This window comes from Zeugodacus cucurbitae, chromosome 5 (genome assembly GCF_028554725.1).
Source record: "Zeugodacus cucurbitae isolate PBARC_wt_2022May chromosome 5, idZeuCucr1.2, whole genome shotgun sequence".
Lineage (NCBI taxonomy): Eukaryota > Metazoa > Arthropoda > Insecta > Diptera > Tephritidae > Zeugodacus > Zeugodacus cucurbitae.
This window is the reverse complement of record NC_071670.1, coordinates 58,775,582-58,796,081: the sequence shown is the minus strand read 5'-3', so window position 1 is coordinate 58,796,081 and position 20,500 is coordinate 58,775,582. Positions and strand designations below refer to the sequence as shown.

Genomic DNA, 20,500 nt, shown 5'->3' with positions numbered 1-20,500 from the left:
TTTGTTCTAAGAATCTACACTATTCTCTCTAACCAATGTTTATATGTAGCAATTCACAGCTGCTGTGCGTTTACGAGCTTCCTTTCTAAAGCATCTTTCCACAGCTGATGCGATTTCCTGTGCACTTTACGCTTTGATATCTATTCTATCTTTAGCAGACTAAATTGGCGTGATGACTAAAAATCCGTAAAGATACAAAAATAAAATAGTTTTATTTTTAGTTACCTCTTAGGCTCTAATCTCAAGGCAGATGCAACAGTTGGTTCGCATTACGAACAGATTTGTTGCTATTTTTATGCTGCGCCGCCTACATTGCTTTCATGCAGTACGCTCATTCATACGCTCAATCACTCACTCAATCACTCATCCATTTAGACATGAAGTACGCCTCTACAGACAGACAAACATATAAGTATTTATGCTTCAGCATTGCCATTTTCTGTTTTCACTTTTTCCGCCGTCAACTTTGAAGGTTTTTCCGCCGATGACTTTGCTTTCCTTTGCTGTTCTTTGTGGTTTTCTTTCTAGATTTTTTTTTAATTTTTTATTTCTGCAATCTCCTTGGATTTCCATTAGCTTCACTCCTTGACTTTATAGTGTTTATTCTTTTATTTTATTTTCGGAAAATCCTTGCTTTAATCTGTTGATTTCTAATTCGTAAAGCCACCACCTTTACGCCCTCGTGAATTGTAAAAATAAAAAAACAAAACAAAGATAATTCACCAAAACAGCTGCGGGAGTAGTGTCTTTAGTACCAAATAGAACCGAGAAGTTAGATATTTTATTTTGAGCTGATGTACGATGCCTAAGCATTACACTAATTTTATTAGCAAAAGTTATAGCAAATTTATTGTTTATTTAAGTGTCTTAATTTTATTTGTTTTTCAAGGATGTGCGATTCGGTGGAAATATGCTTTTAGATCTAAAATTCTTATTTTATGTTTTCTTAATTTAATTATTATGTTGAGTTTAAAAATCTCAATTTTATACCCAATGTAAGTGGATAATAAAAACTAAAATAATATTAATGAAATTAGTAAAAGATTTACCTTCGGATGTGTAGAATTTCTTTGTGTTAATCGATAAATGTGTCACATTTCAGGTCTTATTAGAATTATGCTTCCGACAGCTCTTTAAATGAGTCAATTAGGATTTTTTTCTCTGTGTACTATAGACAATTTGTTAATTGACTTAATTAAGGAGCTGACTGAGTTTTCACTCTTCAGTGGTGTTTAGTGTACTATTATTGAAGGTTTTTTACAAAAATTCTTGTTTTGTGAAAGAACATTTTTTTCACCACAAAGCAAACTGAAAGTGGTTTTGAGTTCGCTTTTTGAGGTATCAAAATTCCCTTTTAAAATTTGTCATCTTTGATAATGGCTATATTGAAAATTTGGACTTTGAATTGTGGGTTCAGCGATTTACTAATTCTGTAAGAATCCCATAGGGGCGTGATAAGTTTTTTGATACATTTACTTACCTTCTTTGAATTATTTATTTTTAAATATCTCCTTATACTATACCTTTATTTATCTTTTTATTTGCAGGTATGTGAACACTTCCAGTTTTTCTAACTAATTATCAGTATGAATATATACTATCCTCGCTTTGGTAATTATTCAAAACAGTATATCTTAATTTATTTAGTGTTATGATTAAGTATATAGTAGATATATTTCTTTTAACTAACAAAATACCATACAAGATAATATTATGTCTGAATACACACTTAATTCAACAATTTAATCCCTACATTGTTCTCGATTTACTCTCTAATGAAGTAATTAACTAATTGCTCAATTAGTATTTAATTGAAAATAAATTTCAAACTCGATATTTAATTTGAAGAAAGGTACTTCAGATACCTTGAAAAACCATCGGTACTTATTCAACTATGTTTTTTACAGTCACTAGATGTCTTAGTAGCGAGAGAGTGGTGCGTCCCTCATCGGAAATAACCTTAATTTACTTCTACTAAACTTAACAAAGTTTAATTATACAATCATTTGGAAATTATTTCACAATTATTTTTTCCTCTTTCTCATAAGTATTACCAATTACTTACTTCAATTAACCCAAGCCAGCTGATTTATATATTAATTGAGTACTTAATTAATCGATAGAGAGTCATATCGTATTTCAAGCAAACTTTTCCATTTCAATTGTGGTCTTTAATTTAATTTAATAACATCGTGTGTGTTCTGCTACTTTTTTTATGATGTTCAAAGTAAACTATTATTAAAGTATTATTTTATGTAGAACACATTTTTGATTTTAAATTAATAGAGTCCAGTCTGAATAACTTCAAATTTTCTGCATTATATTTATATATGTAAACTAGTTTTCTCTCAAACATTTCCAATCACGAGGTAATCAAGTAATCATTACACTGTCTCCGCAGCTTCCTCTCTCTCGGATCACATGATTACATCATCAAGCGCTCCATAATATGATTTTTGCCTTCCCAAATTCACTTTACAAACTTATCATGCCATTATTGAGTTTGTCACTCTTTTATTTAATTAATCATATTGCTGTGTCTTGCTCTGCTTACAACATGCCGCAACTTTATCAGCACAACGCCATTTTCTTTTGTGCGCTCTTCGTTTTTTTCCGCTGTCTGCATTTCAGTTTTATATTTCATTTTCTGTGTGTCTGCGTGTTTCGCGCCATTTTCCAGTTTTCGACGCTTGTCAGTTATCAGTGTCGTACATATTTATGTATAGATATATGACTAAATATGAGTAAGCCGAATATGCTCCACGATGAAGTAGCATAAATGAGTGAGTGAAAGGGGTGGAGTGTTGCATATACTTTTATTACAATTATATATTTAATTAAATTTGAAAATTTTTGTCCCGCAAAACATACCCGAGCACTTATGTTTTGCACACAATCTACCGTTTTAATTTCATCAACTCTCGAAAGTACTTCTGTTTTCTTCGTTATCAGCACTTTCAAGTTTAGATTGATTTTCTGCGATTTTTTTTATTGATTTTTTGTTGTCGTTAATTTAAGTATTTGTTAGTGTAATTAATATTTTTGCTTTTTTTGTTGTTTTACGCGAATTTGAGTTGGTTTCTCGAATGAAACACTTGTTTTTCGCTGTTTGCGATAAGATAACAGTGCTCAAAGCGGCATGCAGAAAGCAGAGAAACAGATAAAGATAAAGTGTAAAGAACTTTAAGTTCTATAATGAAGACTAATGCGTTTAATATGTATAATGGCACAGGGCGCTCTATCGTCTATAGTACATCTCTGTAATATTTCTCGTCTTTTAAGAATCTTTAAAATTCATTATACCTCGTGGGATAAAAAATTTGTAGAAATATTTCAAAATAATCAATAATGTCATTGGTGTGTGTCTTCAATATAATTCTCAATGCACCTGAATGTAGGCAACGTTTTTTGGTTTAAGTTATTTCAATGACTATTAATTTTAGAGTTAGATATTGAATCGCGCTACTACTGTTATATAAATATTATCCGACAACCTCACCAAAAACGTGTGGCCATTAAAACGCTTTGCTCTCCCATTTAGTAAACCCCCACATCACCTAATCAATTGGCGATTAGCTGTCACACAGTTATTGAATTATTGATGTCATATTAGTCGATTACTGATTAGCAATGCGAAAGTGAATGTGTTGCAGAAACGCTACGACCAAAGTACACAAACTGAAGATAACAAGGAGAAAATAAAAATAATATACACATTTTTTATATGGCTACAATAAAGCTTTCAATGTCAGAAATGCATTCGATTGGTTAATATCAACTTGTAGTATATACTTGTTGTTGATGATAGTGCTGACCTTGGGTAATTACTTTCGATTATCTGCATAATATATGTATAACTGAACATATATAATATATACAAGTTATCTATATGAGCGAAATATTGACAATAATTTATGTTAAGTTTGTTAGACATCGTAAATGCAAGACTCATTTATTACGAACATTTCGTAACCAATTACATGACTGTCGAATATTCGAAATTATTCTTATCTAGTTTTTTTTTGCTCATGCTGCGTAGCCTATATGTCTAAAGGTACAGATTTTTTCAGAAAGAATTTCACTATGTTTTCAGTATAGACATCATACTTAGCTTCGCTTTAGTCTCAAAAAATCTCAATAAATTGTCGTCGATATATAATTTTAGAGATCGGTATAGGTTTCTGGGAATCCCAACGTTGATCGCCTGGCAAATACATTTATAGTGGATAGAGAGCAAGGGATGTAAGCTTTGCATACTTTGAAGAAGATTCAACAGCTTGAGAGTAAATTCAATTGAACTCGTGGAGAGATAGACCCCTTCTGAAAACTTTTATGGAATAACAAAAATAATAGCTCTGTAAATATTTAGGGAAATAGCCATGAATTTATTACTCTATTCATGTCTTGTATTGAAATCGTGTGAAAGCTTTTCTGATTTGAAGTACCGCTTCTGAAATCTGATGTAACTGCCATATGAAGGTTCAAGCACTATTTAAGCTTTCGTACCTTCATATGGATATTTTCAACTTTTTCTGGTCCTGAAGGCTGTTTATAGATAATGCTGATAGTATTGAAAATGTTTCTGCCTTCATTCATATTTATTCAAATATTTTTTATTTGTTACTTACACTGTAATAATGAATTCATTTTTTTTTTTAAATTTTCATTATTCAGAATGTTTATGCATTTTTAATTTATGCCTAAAATGTAATAATTCGTAAATATTGTAAATTTTATTGGATTCAAAAATTTGAAACAGGTGGCAACTACCAAAAAACAATAATTTCTAATTTAAATTTATTTAAACCTCTTGAATCTGTAGTATTTCTTTGTTTAATAATTTTTTTTTATAATAAATTTTTTGAATAGGTGGCAACCTTCAACATTTTTCTTTTAAGAATTATAACGAAGAAATCAAAAAAGTGTATGTAATTCGATAACTTGCTTCAACATTAAAATTTATCAATTAAAAGCTATCATTTGACAGAGTCAGAGTTGCATTTAAAGCATTCAACTTCTCGAACTCTGTTCACACAGTAAAAGAAACCCTGAAAACTTCTTTATTAAAAAAAAAATCTGGGACACCGCAATGGCAATGACCAATTGCTTAAAGGTCAATGGCATTGATTAATTTTGAAGACAGCGCAACGCTGGGAATCCTTCATTAGACGGGATGTCAAAGTTAAATGACTTCTGAGCGCTTCTGTGGTTAGCAGCGCTGCATTCGAATACATACATGCATTATATACCGTTCGTGCAAAAGCGAACATAAAATTTTTAGTTGTGCATAAAAATTACATAAAAATGATTATCAACATCTGGTGAGTATGCTACTTGCATGTGTTTCGTTCAAAACTTATGAACAATTTTTTCAATACATTTGTGTATATGTATGTATGTACACATAAAATTACCATATGCACACTTCCTGCAAACTGCAAGTAATGAATCATACACACAAGCAAAACTTATTTGACCTCAATTAAACTTTTTAAGCAAACAATTGGGCGAGCGTTGAGGGACGCGCCAAAAAAACAGGCAGCAAGAAGCTACACACACTAATACATATGTATGTGTATGTAGTACATTATTAGCAATGTCTGATAGGACTCATAAAAATCCGATTTTTGATAAAATCAAACACACAAAACCGCAACGGCAGTGGTTGGCATACCGCTTCTGGGAAACGCTTCAACTTTTTTTATTGTTTTTTTTTTCTTTAAATTTTTTATTTTTATTTTATGATTTTTTTTTCGCTGAATTATATAAACAAAGTCGAGTGACAAGTGATGCGGTTAAATATGTTAATTATAATGATGAGGCAAAGCAAATGTTTATGACTCGTTGTTGTTGCTCGCTCGTTTTGTGTCTAGAATTGTTCGCACAATTTGAGGCGGCGGAGGAGGTGGGAGTGGTAGGCCTGGTGGTGGTTGAGGCGAGTCATCATCAGGTGCTTTTATTTTGCGTAAAACAAAGAGGAAAAATTGCGTTGGTTTTACGTATTTATTAGTAAACAAAGTTATGAGAGTGAGGTTATGTGGAAATGAAACATCAATTAATGCTATTTATACAAAAATATTCATACTGATATATGTGTAAAGTACAAAACCTTTTCTGTAGCTAATTTTTGTGGCGGCCTTCCCCTTCCACGGCTTCCTCCGGCGGGTACTGCATCAAACACTTTCAGCGCTGGAGTGTTTTCGTCCATTCGGGCAACATGATCTAGCCAGCGTAGCCGCTGTCTTTTTATTCGCTGAACTATGTCAATGTCGTCGTATAACTCGTACAGCTCATCGTTCCATCGTCTGCGGTATTCGCCGTTGCCAATGTTCTGAGGACCATAAATCTTACGCAAAATTTTCCTCTCGAAAACTCCTAGTGTCGTCTCATCTGATGTTGACATCGTCCAAGCTTCTGCACCGTAAAGCAGGACGGGAATGATAAGCGACTTGTAGAGCTTGATTTTGGTTCGTCGAGAGAGGACTTTACTGTTCAATTGCCTACTCAGTCCAAAGTAGCACCTGTTGGCAAGAGTGATTCTGCGCTGGATTTCGAGGCTGACATTGTTCGTGTTGTTGATGCTGGTTCCCAAGTATACGAAATTATCTACGACTTCGAAGTTATGACTGTAACAGTGACGTGGGAGCCAAGACGCGAATGCGTCGACTTTTTGCTTGATGACTGGAGATATTTCGTCTTGTCCTCGTTCACCACCAGACCCATACGTTTCGCTTCCTTATCCAGTCTGGAAAAAGCAGAACTAACGGCGCGGGTGTTGTTTCCAATGATATCGATATCACCGGCGTACGCCAGCAGCTGTACACTCTTATAGAAGATTGTACCTTCTCTATTTAGCTCTGCAGCTCGTATAATTTTTTCCAGCATCAAGTTAAAGAAGTCACACGATAGTGAGTCACTTCATCTGAAACCTCGTTTGGTATCGAACGGCTCGGAGAGGTCCTTCCCAATCATGACGGAGCTTTTGGTGTTGCTCAACGCCAACTTATAATGCTTTAGACATGTTTTTATCTTATGAAACACTTCTATCTCGGTAAGAAAGACTTTCTAAAATACTCTATTAAGTTTCGACACTTTTTAAGATCTTCCTTTACACTCTTCTCTCGATCTGTCTCTCCCTCGGCAAACAGCATCAGTCTATCACTATCTAACCTTTTTTGAAGCGATAAATTTCTCCTTCTTCGATAGTTGTACCAAAATTATAGGAATGAATGGTCTCTAGCTAGTGACAAATCGAACAAAATAGAGTCCGCTTATATAACCAAATAAACTTAAATGAAAGGAGGTTCTACCCCTTAAATGAGGTCACATTCTACGTTGCAGTGAGTTCGACTAAAGAGCAGAACTTAAATATAGCGAGCAGAGAGTCAGTGAATCGAACACAATTACAGACAAAAAGCAGGAAAGATGCAGCTCCCAAACGAAGGCACTATACATAAAGTTCTAGACTTAAAAGTGTCGTTGACCATTGGGCTCTTTGAGTCTTTATTTTCACATTCACTTTCCGAAGGTGGTTCGCAATCTGGGTCATATCCGAAAGGATTAAACCAAACTGACCCAGAAGCTGCTTGAGAACTAGCTTTCTAGTAACATATTGGTAGTTTTGATAGATCCTTCAGCCTTCATTTTAAGTCTCTTAATATCCAGGTCTCAGCAGTTCAAAATTTAGTTTGGTTTCTGAGATTCATGCTAAACTTGTCTAACTCTCACAGTGCGCCAAAAAAATAGTGATACACTGTACATATGTGGACCTTATACCAAGGTCTCAGCGACAGCTAACACATTTTTAATTATCATAAATGAACTCTACAGTTATTTATCATAATTTCAGCTGGCGTGGTCCATAGTCGCTCATTCGCCACACCATAAATTCCATACCAGTGCCATTCTTTTCGCTAGCTAAGCGTGTACAAAAATTTATGACTGTCACTTTGAAAATATTACTTAATAAACAATGCGACACAGATAAAACAATAGTTGTGTGTTAATATGCTTTACTAAAGCCATATGTAAGTATTATTAAATATTCCTTTTATTTGTAAATTCTTACACACTCCCTTAAAGTGTTACTTCTGCAGTCCGCACGACAGACAGGGATGTGTGAAATTATATTTAATGTCTTCACTTAGCCGTTTATTTCGCTATTTCGCTAGTACAACGCCTCCGGCAGCATTTAGTATGAAGTAAAGCATGTGCTTTCTGTATAAATTTAGTTGTCTTTCACACTACTTTCACCACTCCCTTTATCACTCTCGATGCCCGCTTGACCCTTTCGCTCTGGAAGCCCAACATCTGCCTACTCGTGGTGCCGCCTTCGCCTACACTTGTTTCGGTCGCTCGGCGCTCTGCTGTCAGTGGGTAATTTGCAGCGCAGAAATTATGATTAACACAACTTGACTTCTGTCACTTTTTTCTAGTTAAAATTAATTGAGTATAATGTGTTGTTCACTTTATACTTTATAGCTTTGCCATGGACTTCATAACTTTAGTCGACACTACTTGGCTTCGGTTGCAAGAATATTAAATTTGCTTCATACTTTTGTATATAGTCATATATTAAAGCCTACAAAATTGTAAGTTGAAAGATATTTAGAAAATATTTCTGAAATCTGCGTGAAATTCTTTTATAAATGTAATAAGTTTGGCATTAAAACTCGATCCAAAGAACTTTTAAATTGGTTTAAAGATTTATGAATAATATTTCGAATTTAAGTTTCTTTTAGAATTTTGACGAAGGGAAATTTTTCAAAATGTTAAAACTCAGCATCCATTATTTATTTAGAGTCTCACTCTATTCTAGTTATGAGAGATCGAACCTCGACTAGCTGCATTGAAACTATGACCTTCCAGAATTAGTCCCGTTCTTATAGACACACAAGGGCTCAAAACTATATATGTATGTACTTAAGCAGCTTCTTAAGGACTTATGAATTTTAATAAAGTAAAGAACTTAGTTTTAATGAAATGAGTTCTAATAAAAAATACACAGAATATACTTCATATAAAAAAGAAAAAAAGTTTGCATCAAGGAAGATTTTTGACTGGTAACTGTCGCATGACATGTGTGATGTTTTGCTCCAAGGTCTCAATTGAAGCGGGATTGTCCGCATAGACAATATATCTACATAGGAAAAAGTCTGACGTTCTGATATCACACGATATTGGTGGCCAATCGATCGGTCCAAGTACTGTATCTGCTCACCGAAATGTTCTCTCAATAAGTTCATTGATTGAAGTGATGTGTGGGAAGTGACTCCGTCTTATTGATATCATCTTGGCTCCAAGATTTCGAGCTTCAATTTCAGGGATCAACTAGTCGGTTATCATGTCGCATTAATGGTCGCCATTAACGGTTACGTTCTCACCGACATAATTTTTTCAGAAATATGCACCGATAATTCCACCGACCCACAAACCACATCAAACCTTTTTTTTCTGGATGTAATGGCAGATCTGATTCTCTTCAGGTTATTTTTCGACCCAAGTGCGGCTTGTTTACACACCCATTGAGCCAGAAATGAGCCTCATCGCTCAACACAATTCGACTCGAAAACGCGGATCTTCTTGGAACTTTTCAAGAGTCCAGAGCGAAGCGATCATCTAGTCGGTTATGATGGCGCGTTAATGGTCGCCATTGGCGGTTACGTTCTCATCGCCATCATTTTTGAAGGATTATGGACCGAGGATTCCACCGGTCCACGAATTACACCAAACCGTGTTTTTCTGGATGAAATGGCAGCTCTTGAATCTCTTTAGGTTGCGCTTCGTCACAAATGCGGCAATTTTGTTTACATACCCATTGAGCCAGAAATGAGCCTAATCGCTGAACATAATTTGCCTTGAAAATGTCGATTCTTTTTGGAACTTTTCAAGAGTCCGTAGAGCGAAGCGATGTCGCTTGGAAAGGTCGAGTGGCTTCAGTTATTGCACAAGCTGTATTTTGTAAGCTTTCACTTTAAGATCTCGAAATGCGCCAAGTCGTTCCATACTTCAGTCCGGGTTTTTGCGAACGGAACCGAATCGACTCTCCACGGTCTTCGTATATACTCTCAGATGCGGCTGCTATATTTTCTTAAAGGCGTGCTGGACGTAGTCTATTCGCTCGAATATTAACCAATAATGAATGCTGAGTCTCAAGATGGGTGCTGGTGTTGCAAATAGCACGCTCAGTAGACCGATTATGTTGACCATTAGTTGAGCGGAAATGACATTCTTTACAGAACGCGAATTTTTGTACAACAATAACATGACAGCTTGACACGACTCACGCGTGATCTGTCAAAAAAAGTCCATTGAAAAAAGTACCTCTTACTGGATCACCCGATACATGTGTACCTCAGAAATAATTTCTATGCTAATATGTAATGTTTACTCTGACTTAAATTTTTTCAATGAGACCTGAATTACAAACTATTAAAAAAACTAATTGATATATTGGTCAGAGACGTATTTTCCAATTTGGTAGTTTGATTCGGCAGTCATTCTTCAATGTCGGGTTCTAGATGGCATTTTTTACCTTGCCATTTCGAAACAGTTATACTTTTAGGCGCCAAGAATTATTTGTCGATTATTTAATTCAAACGGCAGCACGTAGTTATTTCTCGTGATAGTCTCTTGGTTATTGAACTCTGCTCTTCAATTCAATCTTTTAGATATTCATTATCAACATTTTACACTATTAGACCCCCTACTCAAGGCAATTCAATATGTAAAGCCAAGTATTTATTCTACTTTTCTGCAGAAACAAAAAAATTGCCTAAAATGCACGTAAATTTTTTCCGAGACTAACACACACCCACTAACATTACAGCAAATGACTGCTTTCATTAAAACAAGTGGCTCTAAAGCACACTGTTTCCATAAAATGTGGAATTTTCCACATAAACAAGTAAAAATATTGATAAATAAATAAAAAATGAAGTAAGAGCGCAACTGTCACGTAGCGGCATGCTATCAACGTGAATGACGCCAAAGTCATACCAAACCAAATATGAATATAATTACTCCAGCAAACGGCAGCAAAATGTTCCCTGATATTTAGTTGTTGCTGTTTCACGCCTAAAGCATTTCACTTATTTGTTGTATATGCCAATATAACTGCATAGTTATTACAACAATAAACAACAACAAAATGTAGCAAAAATATGGAAAACCAAACGTTCACACGTGAAGGCTGATAAAAAATGGTGCAAAAAACAGTTGTTTTATTCGAAATATTGTAATTTTGTTCGAAACGTGTAGAAAATCTGTTTTTCATGCCAATTACTTTAGGAATTTTAGCTACGCGAATAACTGCTGTTTCTTTACTATTATGGTTGTTTTTTATTTTTTTATATTTTTTTAAATGTCAACTCACTTGCCAATGAATTTGTATTGGTTCTTACCTGCGTTTGTCTATATGTACATATTTGTTGCTATTTAAAGCGTATTGTATTATTAATAATATATTAAATTTTCAGCAAGGTCGCTGATAAGAGCACTAAGTGGTGGAGTGAAGTTGAGTTGTGTTGATAAGCTGTAATGTAGCGTCTTAAATTAACTAGAAAAAGTAGAGATAAGGTAAAATAGTAATTATAGTACGAGGAGAGTTGGATAATTCTAGAAAAAAGTGATGTAAAAGACACGAAAAATATTTGAAAAAGAAAAGAAAAAATATCTGAAATGCGATATTCTTTATTAAATAAAATAGAATTGTACAAGCTCCTCAATGTATGCTTCGATTTCGCTTAAAATTTCTTATTTGGAGCCACTGAAGATCTAAATATTTTACAGTGAGTCTAAATTTGAGGTTGAGAACCCGAAAACAATCAAAGCTACTCAAATCTTGAAAATATACAAAATGTTTCCATGGCATAATGCTCTCTTCTTCAATACTGGAGATCACTTTCGCCTAATACTTAATACTTAAATCTTCAAAACAACAGGAAAAACAGTTAATCAAGTCTTTTATACAGATTTCATGTCATTACATGAAGAATCTATGCTTCAAAAACTGTCTACTTGGCCTTTACCAATCTTACTAGCTCTAGAAAGGTGCAAATTAAATCTTCAAAACAGCAGGGAAAATAGTTAATCATGCTTCAAAAACTGTCTACTTGGCCTTTACCAATCTAACTAGCTCTAGAAAGGTTCAAATTAAATCTTCAAAACAACCGAAAAATAGTTAATCATGCTTCAAAAACTGTCTACTTGGCCTTTACAAATCTTACTAGCTCTAGAAAGGTTCAAATTAAATATTCAAAACAACAGGGAAAATAGTTAATCAAGTGTTTTATACAGATTCCATGTCATTACATGAAGAATCTATGCTTCAGAAACTATCTACTTGGCCTTTACCAATCCTACTAGCTCTAGAAAGGTTCCATATTTACTTTTTATTGATAGTTTCTAATCTGTTTATCCATTTTAACAATATCACATAGTCATCAAAAATCCAGCAGTATTTAGTTCTAAAGATGTGTCTTAGTTTAAGTAAAGGACTTCCCAACTTCAAAAATAATGCCTGAGATCGTGAATTTCAAAGGCTGTCAATAACCAAAGAAAAAACGACAAGTTCAGTAGCAGTTATCCACGAACAGCTGACTACTGACAGTTCCAGTGTTGCATTTGAGATTATTCGACGCACTGACTAATCCAACCCACCACATATGAGTATGAGATCACATATATAGCGGGTGTATTTCTACACACGCGATCAGTGCTCCTGTTCTATAACTTCCAATTCAACATGTTCTCACTTCTACCAAGATCACGCGATATGCATTAATTACAAGTAAATACAAGTGCAGGGTGTACAACCGTATAAAATGTAATGCAATTAAATATAGATATGAGTATTTGGCTCGCAAACCACTTGTCACTTGTTTATGTTTACCTTTAAGTGAATATTTTAGTTGATGATTTCATCCTTTGTCTCAACCAACTTTTTTGTGATAAGATTACTTGGAAGAGTTGTGTGCTTTCTTTGTGTATTTTAACTGGATTCTTACTAAAGCCTTTTTGGTCATTATTGACTCATGGTATTTTGCGAGCTCACACTACGCATTATGTTTTTTGTGGGAAGAGTGTTACCGCAATAGTCTTCGAAACGGTGGGGTAACACACCATCCAAGTATGGTGAGTTATAAGGTTGTTTTGTGTATGGCATTCACTGGAACATTGTACTTCCTTCGGTATTATATTTATAGACATATAATATCATATTTATTTGTGAATGATGAATACTTCTTTTACGTCTTACGTATGAATTGAAAACGGTTGGATCTTAAAAAGCTGGTCTTTAAAAGTAAAGTAAAGTTGTATGTATCGAAAAAGCGCGGTCAGTATTCACTGTATTGTGTGTGTAGAATTTAGTGACTCAATGACATTTACTGAGAACTTCGGTATTTGTTTAAATATTCCATTTTTAGAATTAATGTGAAGTTTAGACGTCAGTGAACTTCCTGTAGTTATCATAATAACTCGTGTAAGACCATTCATTCGTGTTATTATTTTTTTAGTCATGGGCTTCTTTTACAGATCTTAGTTGACACCTCATTTTCCACTGCTCTTTGGAGACCATACTATTTGGGCATCTATCCTCAGAACATAGTTCATATTTGAGATCTTACTTTCCACTGTTCATTAGAGTCCAAAACTATTGGGCATCAATCCTCAGAACATAGTTTTCCCCGCTCTTTGAAGACCAAACTATTGGGCATCTATCCTCAGAATATAGTTCATAGTTGAGATCTTACTTTTTCCCGCTTTTTGAAGACTAAACTATTTGGGCGTCTATCCTCAGAACATTACAATTAAACCCCTATACCATGACTTAGGCAGAATATATGGTTTTCGAAAGTAAGTTAGACTATGGTAGACTGTCACAGTCCCTGTACAGTCCGTCCATCCGTCCAAAAATGGTATAAAAATGTTTGATTTCGGACAATAAGATTTTAAAGTACGACTCTCGAGTTTAATATATTTTTTTAACAACAGATATTCTCCGTTCGACTGGTATTTGTGATGTATCCGATGGATTACCCAAAGATTCACATTTCTCAATCCTGGAACCATATAATGATCTGAACCGACAACTTATACTCTTGATTTTTTCTTAATATTTATACATTACTAGAAGCTCCGGTATTGTAAAAAAAATATATATCTGGCGAGATCGAGCTGTAGGATAGAGAAACAAATTCAACCTTGATATCAGACTCTAGAACAACATATTGTCCAAAATTGTTCTGAAAAGTAACTTTCTTAACATTATTTGAGAGTCTATATGCTTCTCTTGGAGGTTCCTATATGTTTTGAGTTCTTTTATTACGATTTAAAGTCAAAAGGCTCGGTAATCAAACTGCTTTATCCCTCCCTCCCTCATATTTAAAAAGAAGTCTCATATATCTTCTTAGGGCACGAAATCTATTAATATATAAACCAGTTCAGAATTGAAGAGCTAACCCCTTCTATGAATGAAATACTTACCAATAACTAGAGTCAAACACTATTGCGTGACTTCCAATTGGAAAACAATCTTCCATTTTCTCGAAAAAGTTTCTCATGTTTGAAAATCCCCGTCAACGAGGGCAGCAGCAAGAAACTCAACAGATGGTGAGAACCGCTCTAATTTTTTCTCAACTTATAACTTATTTATTGCTTGTATCTAAAATCATGCCAAGCGGCGGGTACTCATGTCTGTATGTACATATGTTTACCGCCAAACCGTTGCGCTTATTTAGCTCTATTTGTCATTATAATAAATATTAAAGGTATACACAACCAAACACACAAACATTCAAATGCTTTAGATGTTTAAATGTTGAATGTTTCAGTTTCGAATTCCGTCGAAAACATTTTTGCTGCATTTGTGACGCAGCTGTTGTTGTCTGTTGCCCGTTGCTGGCTGGTCGGACCGGCGAGGCGCGTCGCCGCCATTGTTGCTACTTTTAGTTGGCCGCCACTTTGGGTAGCTCCGCGCTCTACTCTCACATGTGTGTGTCTGTGTGGTAGCGGCATATCCGCGTCCGCGTCGCCTGACTGTCGTCTAAATGGTGCCGCTGCCGTTGTTGTCACAACACCAAGCGCTTGTCTATCTTGCTGCTGCGCGCATTGCATTTGCTGTTGCTGTTGCCGTTGGGGCGGCAGTTGTTGCTGTCGCGCAAATTTTTCAACGTAGTGGAATTCGAAATATTTTTTACTTTAAAGCAGAAATACATTCCATGCAACATCCGCCGCATTGAGCGGTTCGCTTTTGACTTGCGGTGGAGCCGTTGTGCCGCGCCGCGACTGGGCTACTTCGGTTGTAGTGCTGTTGGTTGAATTTGTCAGGCCGGTTGCCGGTTGCCTGCCAGGATGGTTTTCGGTGCCGAACATATTATGGATTGTGTGAACCGGCGGCCGCTATGTTGCGACACTTACCATTTATATATTTATTATATATCCCGTACAATATATCTACTTATATTTAAATATGTATGTATCTTCTTGCGGTTCGATTCGGTTCCCATACTCTTTGCTTTATACCTACCTACTTATGTAATATATATATATTATGTAATATATTATATTAATATATACATATATATATATATATATATATATATATATACTTATGTGAGATGGAAATAGAGTTAAAAAAATGGTTAGATCCAGATCTATTGTATATGTATGAGAGAGAAGTCGGAAGAGAGAGAGAGAGAGAGAGAGAGAGAGAGAGAGAGAGTGTAAGAGAGTGAGATAGAGCGCGGTCCTGTAACGCTGGAGTATGGAGTATAAAGTCGATTCTGTCACATTAATCGGATCCAGGAATACATATTGTTGGTGTAGATCACCATGGTTTTATAAAAAAATATCAAAACTAGAATTTTGCCGAACTGAGATCCCTCCTTTTCTAACCTTAAAACCCTAGAGAGGTTTTGATGATATTAAGTCATGTTCCATGGCATGAGGTCCATTCACTTGGTGAGTTCCAAAAGATTCTATACTAAAGGAATACTTTAATCGAGACTAGGCTGGGATCATGAACCGATTACTCAATAGAAACATACTTTAAGTAGACCGAATTGGTTAAAAAAAATCTAAGAATACTACGGGTACGGGGACCATAAACCAACGCTAACTCGTCTCAAAAGGTAATAACCAAAATTTATTTTACAAAAATGGTTTATGCTTCTGAACTAAGAGCTAAAGGGAATGACAGAAGAAGCATAGAATCTCTATTTAATGTTTTTAAAATGACAATTATTTCAGGAATGTCACGTTATCCCAACAACATATCAACATCAGCAGCTTAACTAAAATCAAGAACAACAACTATATACTCGATTAAGTGACTCGGTGTTGTTGCAACGGCAGCCATCTTTCTTTTGAAAACACGCAGTAAATTGTTGTTAGTAATGTTTGTGGCGGCGGCGACTTTATTTGAGCGGCCACAATTGACAATGCCTTTGAAGAATTTCTTACGCGAACTTCACCCTTTGTTTTCTTATTAGCTTCAATTATCTTTGTGTGTCTCTGTCTCTATACGCTTATACTATATATGAATATCGTCTCACAGTTGTTGCAAGTCGTCGCTGCAGTTGCAACATTCCTGCCGAAATGCATGCCACTACACAAATCCATTACTTGATTACGCGCTAAAGTATTTGAAGTATTCGAAAATAATTTTTTAAAAAGATTTGTATCGAAATGGAGTCGGAAGAATGTGGCGAGGGAAGTAAAGGGTTGAAAACTTCTACAGTACATACATATATTATGGTTAGGCAGTCATGCGGGATTCCAAAAATATCTCAGCCACAGTCTCGTTGTTACTCAGTATTTCTTAGATAGATGGAGTTGATAGTCAACATACAATGAACATAAATTTTCGAAACTAACTAAATTTAAGGAAATGTCTTTGAAAAAAGATTTTTCACAGAGATCATTAAGGTTAAAAGGTATTTGATGAAAAAGTGAAACATTTCTTTTGAAGACATGCCGACCGATACCCCTTGTTTTGAGTAGAAACGGAATGGTTCTTTCAAAGATTATAGATCTATATTTTCACTAATGACAATATAACACTAGTAGGCCAATAATTTTTAATTAACTCGATGAAATGGTCTAAAACCTATAGTTTCATTGTTTCATATTTCATGATTTTAGTGTGGCTTCTCATTTTCAAAAGAACTGTTGTAATTCCAGCTACAGTATCCATTTAAGCATAGATTTTTTGTATTCCTTTGAGTGAGTGAGTTTGGGCTTTAATTTTTGTAGAAAATATGTATAGAATTATTGTCGGGCTTTATAAGAGAGTTCGGATCGCTTAAGAAGTTTTCTGTGGATTAAAGAAGTTTGGCAATAACGTTTTTACCGAATAATTAGGATAGTTTTCAAATCAACCGTAGTAGTTTCTTTAAGAACTGGAATAAGTAGTCTGCAGCCATTTTCAAGTGAGAATTCTTTCAATCCGTAAAACCTTTATGGACTTTAAAAAGTCTTCTGAAAATCCTCTCACAATTTGTTAGAAAGGTTCTAAAATTAATTTCTTCTACTAAAAGTATTGCTTGAAGAAGACTGTCTGAAGTGTATAGAGGCATGCATTGATCAGAATAGAATTCTAGGTTTCTAAACTAAGAGTTCTACCATGTTCTAAGAGAACTTAGAGTTCTACTAAGTGCTTTAAGGTTGATACGGTCTTTGTTTACAGTTTATGGATATATGCAGTATTTGAGCAATAAATTACGATCGAGAGCAAATTCTGTATACCGATTTTCTCTGTTTGAAGCGCGCTGGAGGAACAAGTGCGTCCGAAAGATGGCTCAAACGCTTCGAACGACCAAGTAGATTCTATTGGATACCATTACTGACACTAGTAGCAATCCCAGCGTCACCAGGAGCGCAATAATCTGAAGAGTTCCATATTGCTATGGGAACACCTTTTTCTCTGCGTTCGTAATTTATTGGACAAGTGCTGTATATATATTCGTTTTCAGAGTAACATCTTTAAGGTACTCGACTGCGATTCAAAGGCATCTCGGCGCCTCGTTAAACATGGTCTCATGGAAGACCTCTAGCTATATGCTAACTAGAAAACCTCTGAAATCATACCAACACCACTCATTTGAATTAAAGTAGCCTCTCACCCAATTTTTTTTCCAACTTCTATTGAATTGTTGCGAAGGTCAAATAGACAAGTAGTCTACTGTTCATTGTTACTAACCTCTATTATTGTATTCTTTGTGATTCATATGTTTATAAATTACCACAAATTGTATTATAATTTCTCATACTTAGTTGTTATAATTAACCAACTCGCATTTTATTGTAATCGAATGCATTTCAGCTTCATTGCGCATTGTTGGTTTTGTTTTAACTTTTTTATTTTTTTTAAATATTTTTTATAAATATTTTTTTTTATATTTTTTTTCCACGCTAACTACCTTTTGTTCAATGATTATGCATGCGCTTTTTCCCCATATTCTGCATTTTTTATTGGTTTTTAAATATTTGTTGCACATTACCGTAACACATCATGCAACATACACGATTCTGCTTATACCAAAGTATCTGCGCATGCGCTTGCCTTTGTTGTGTGTGTGCATACGTAATGCTTGCTAGCGTTTTTAAACTGATTTCTGATTGCCACCACACCGTTACTTTTTTCACTCTTTGTTGTGCTGTTGTTTCAATACTCAAAGATTTGTTGTTGCTTTTCGCTGGTTTTTGTGTTTTTGTTGTATTATTGCACTACGTTTGTTGCGCATGCGCATTCGCCACAATCATTTGCTAGGCACACACACACAAACCTATGAAGCGTATTGTTGCTTATGCGTTACAAACTTACAAATAACAACAACAAACATGCTCTATGTCGTTATAACATATGCGCCTTGCGCTTTTACCACACATGCAATGCAACGCTGCAACACTTCAACAGCAACATAGCAACTGCAACAGCTGCAATCGTTCGCATTGTAAATTGTTACTGCTTTTGTCTATATGTTCGTGTTTGTATGTGTGTGTGTGTGCTTGCGAATTTTTTAACAGCTGATTTTTTTATTTGTCTTACACCGTTCGCTTTAGTTCGAATGCATTTAATGTGCTAATTACGGTCAATTAAAGTCGTTAGTGTGGGCCTTTAAGGCGGTACATATCAACTTGTCGACTTTGCCAAGTTACCACTCGTTGCTAAGACATATATACAAATTTATACAACTATGCATGAGTATATATATATATATATATATATGTACATGTAACAACTCCAAATTGTGTTGTTGTATGCTGAAAGTATACACTTTGGCAAAATAATTACAACTTAGGGCATTTTTTATTGATTAATGGGTTGTGCCGGAATAATGTACCTCGTCACGGTAAGTGGGGCGTATTTTAGCGAAATAGTAATGCACAAATTTTATAGTCATTAACGTCCAGTACCCTAATTGAGTTGGTGTAACATTGAGCTGGCCTGGCTCAGGCCAACTTTATTAGTAACTTCTTTCTTCATATCGTAATAAGAAGTTCGAGATTAGTCCCTCCCTTCCCTAGATATTGTGAAAAATCAGTCATCACTGATTTTGAAGAGCTGCCTTCCTGGGCGCACATCGGTTCATAATTTTGACTCTTGAATACACTGACCTTATTAAAGTCACCTCCTCAGATGTGGTGAAGAAACACAAATACATTTCATAAATTGCGGCCATGTTTCGAGACTTCGAAATTTTTTAGATTTATTAGATGAGAATTGCTTTTATTTCATAATTCATTCTTATTTCTGATTGAGTGGCTCTATGTTGGATCTCAAATATATATTATTTTCTGTATGAAATTCTGGAGATATTTCGGTTTGTCTTCGCACTCTATCACATTCATATCCTTGATTCAATAACCAACCTAAGGGGACATTCTTATAGCTTTACTAGGATATCTTACACAAGGACACATATTATGTACTCATGAACTCCTACAGCTCTAGACTAATGATCCTTTGAAGATTACTTACTTCTATTTCATTACAGGCAGCAAATCTATTAAAAATCCTACAGACTTTTAAGAGTTTGTATTTACTGCTAACCAAAAGACCGTTAAGCTCAAAAAAACCTTAACGAATGAGACCTGTCATTCTTGCCTGTTCTGAAATTATGGGTGCAGTAAATCCACATCCACAGCACGAGATTTCTGCCAGCTATCAGGATATATACCATAGATTCAATTCATTGCTTCTAAAACCATTTGTAAAGCTTCTAAGAGTATTTGTATAAATCGATGCTTACCCAACACTAAAAAGTGGTTTAAGACCACCATAGAACCTCTTCACCCATGCGTTGAGACTTGGGGTCCTGGCACATGCAAGTTTTCAAAGCTGTTTGGAGAAAGGCGAGGTGGTATCATCTAAGCATTTCCTCATCCACTGTCCAGCCTTTGCTAGACAGTGGTTGAAACGCCTTGGACGGCCCACCTTCGGCGATCCCAGCAAATTGGCTAAAATCGACTTTAGCCGACTAAAGAAATTCGTAAC

General features: G+C 35.1%; 1 protein-coding gene across 7 annotated transcripts in view; it reads left to right on the top strand.

Annotated features, from left to right (window-relative positions):
- LOC105209978 (protein scalloped) overlaps positions 1–20,500 on the top strand; it is a 245,133-nt gene that overhangs the window by 52,201 nt on the left and 172,432 nt on the right. The window contains exon 3 of one of the 7 annotated variants that reach the window (XM_054232382.1): positions 1,548–1,611. The exons of the other annotated variants lie outside the window; for them this stretch is intronic. Coding sequence (XP_054088357.1) covers positions 1,587–1,611 — 25 coding nt within the window. The 5' untranslated portion in view covers positions 1,548–1,586. The remainder of the gene's footprint in view (positions 1–1,547; positions 1,612–20,500) is intronic. 7 annotated transcript variants of the gene reach the window in all.